General features: G+C 48.2%; 1 protein-coding gene across 1 annotated transcript in view; it reads left to right on the forward strand.

The window, feature by feature from the left end:
- Positions 1–274, forward strand: part of LOC119591966 (mucin-19-like) — a gene marked incomplete in the record, with an annotated part of 7802 nt that overhangs the window by 6254 nt on the left and 1274 nt on the right. Inside the window, 1 exon segment of the mRNA XM_037940719.1 lies at positions 22–274. Within this exon segment, the coding sequence (XP_037796647.1) occupies positions 22–274 (253 nt within the window).

The raw sequence follows: 274 nt of genomic DNA on the forward strand, positions 1-274 counted from the left end.
TTTTCCTCTCCTGCACAAGTAAGCAGCTCTTCATCACCAGATGGAAGTTACAGCTTTAATTATGAAACTGACTCTAGTGACCGAGAAGAGAGTGCTGACCCAAACCTCAATGTTAAGGGAAGATTCAGTTTCCAAGGCACTGATGGCCGCCGCAGAACTATTCGGTACAGAGCAGGATCAGATACCGGCTTTGTCGCTCAAGGAGATCATATTCCTGTTTCCCCAGAGGTACCATCAGGATCACAGGTAGTCCCTCAGACAAGGAGTGGCCCTT

This window comes from Penaeus monodon, chromosome 29 (genome assembly GCF_015228065.2).
Source record: "Penaeus monodon isolate SGIC_2016 chromosome 29, NSTDA_Pmon_1, whole genome shotgun sequence".
NCBI classification, from domain to species: domain Eukaryota; kingdom Metazoa; phylum Arthropoda; class Malacostraca; order Decapoda; family Penaeidae; genus Penaeus; species Penaeus monodon.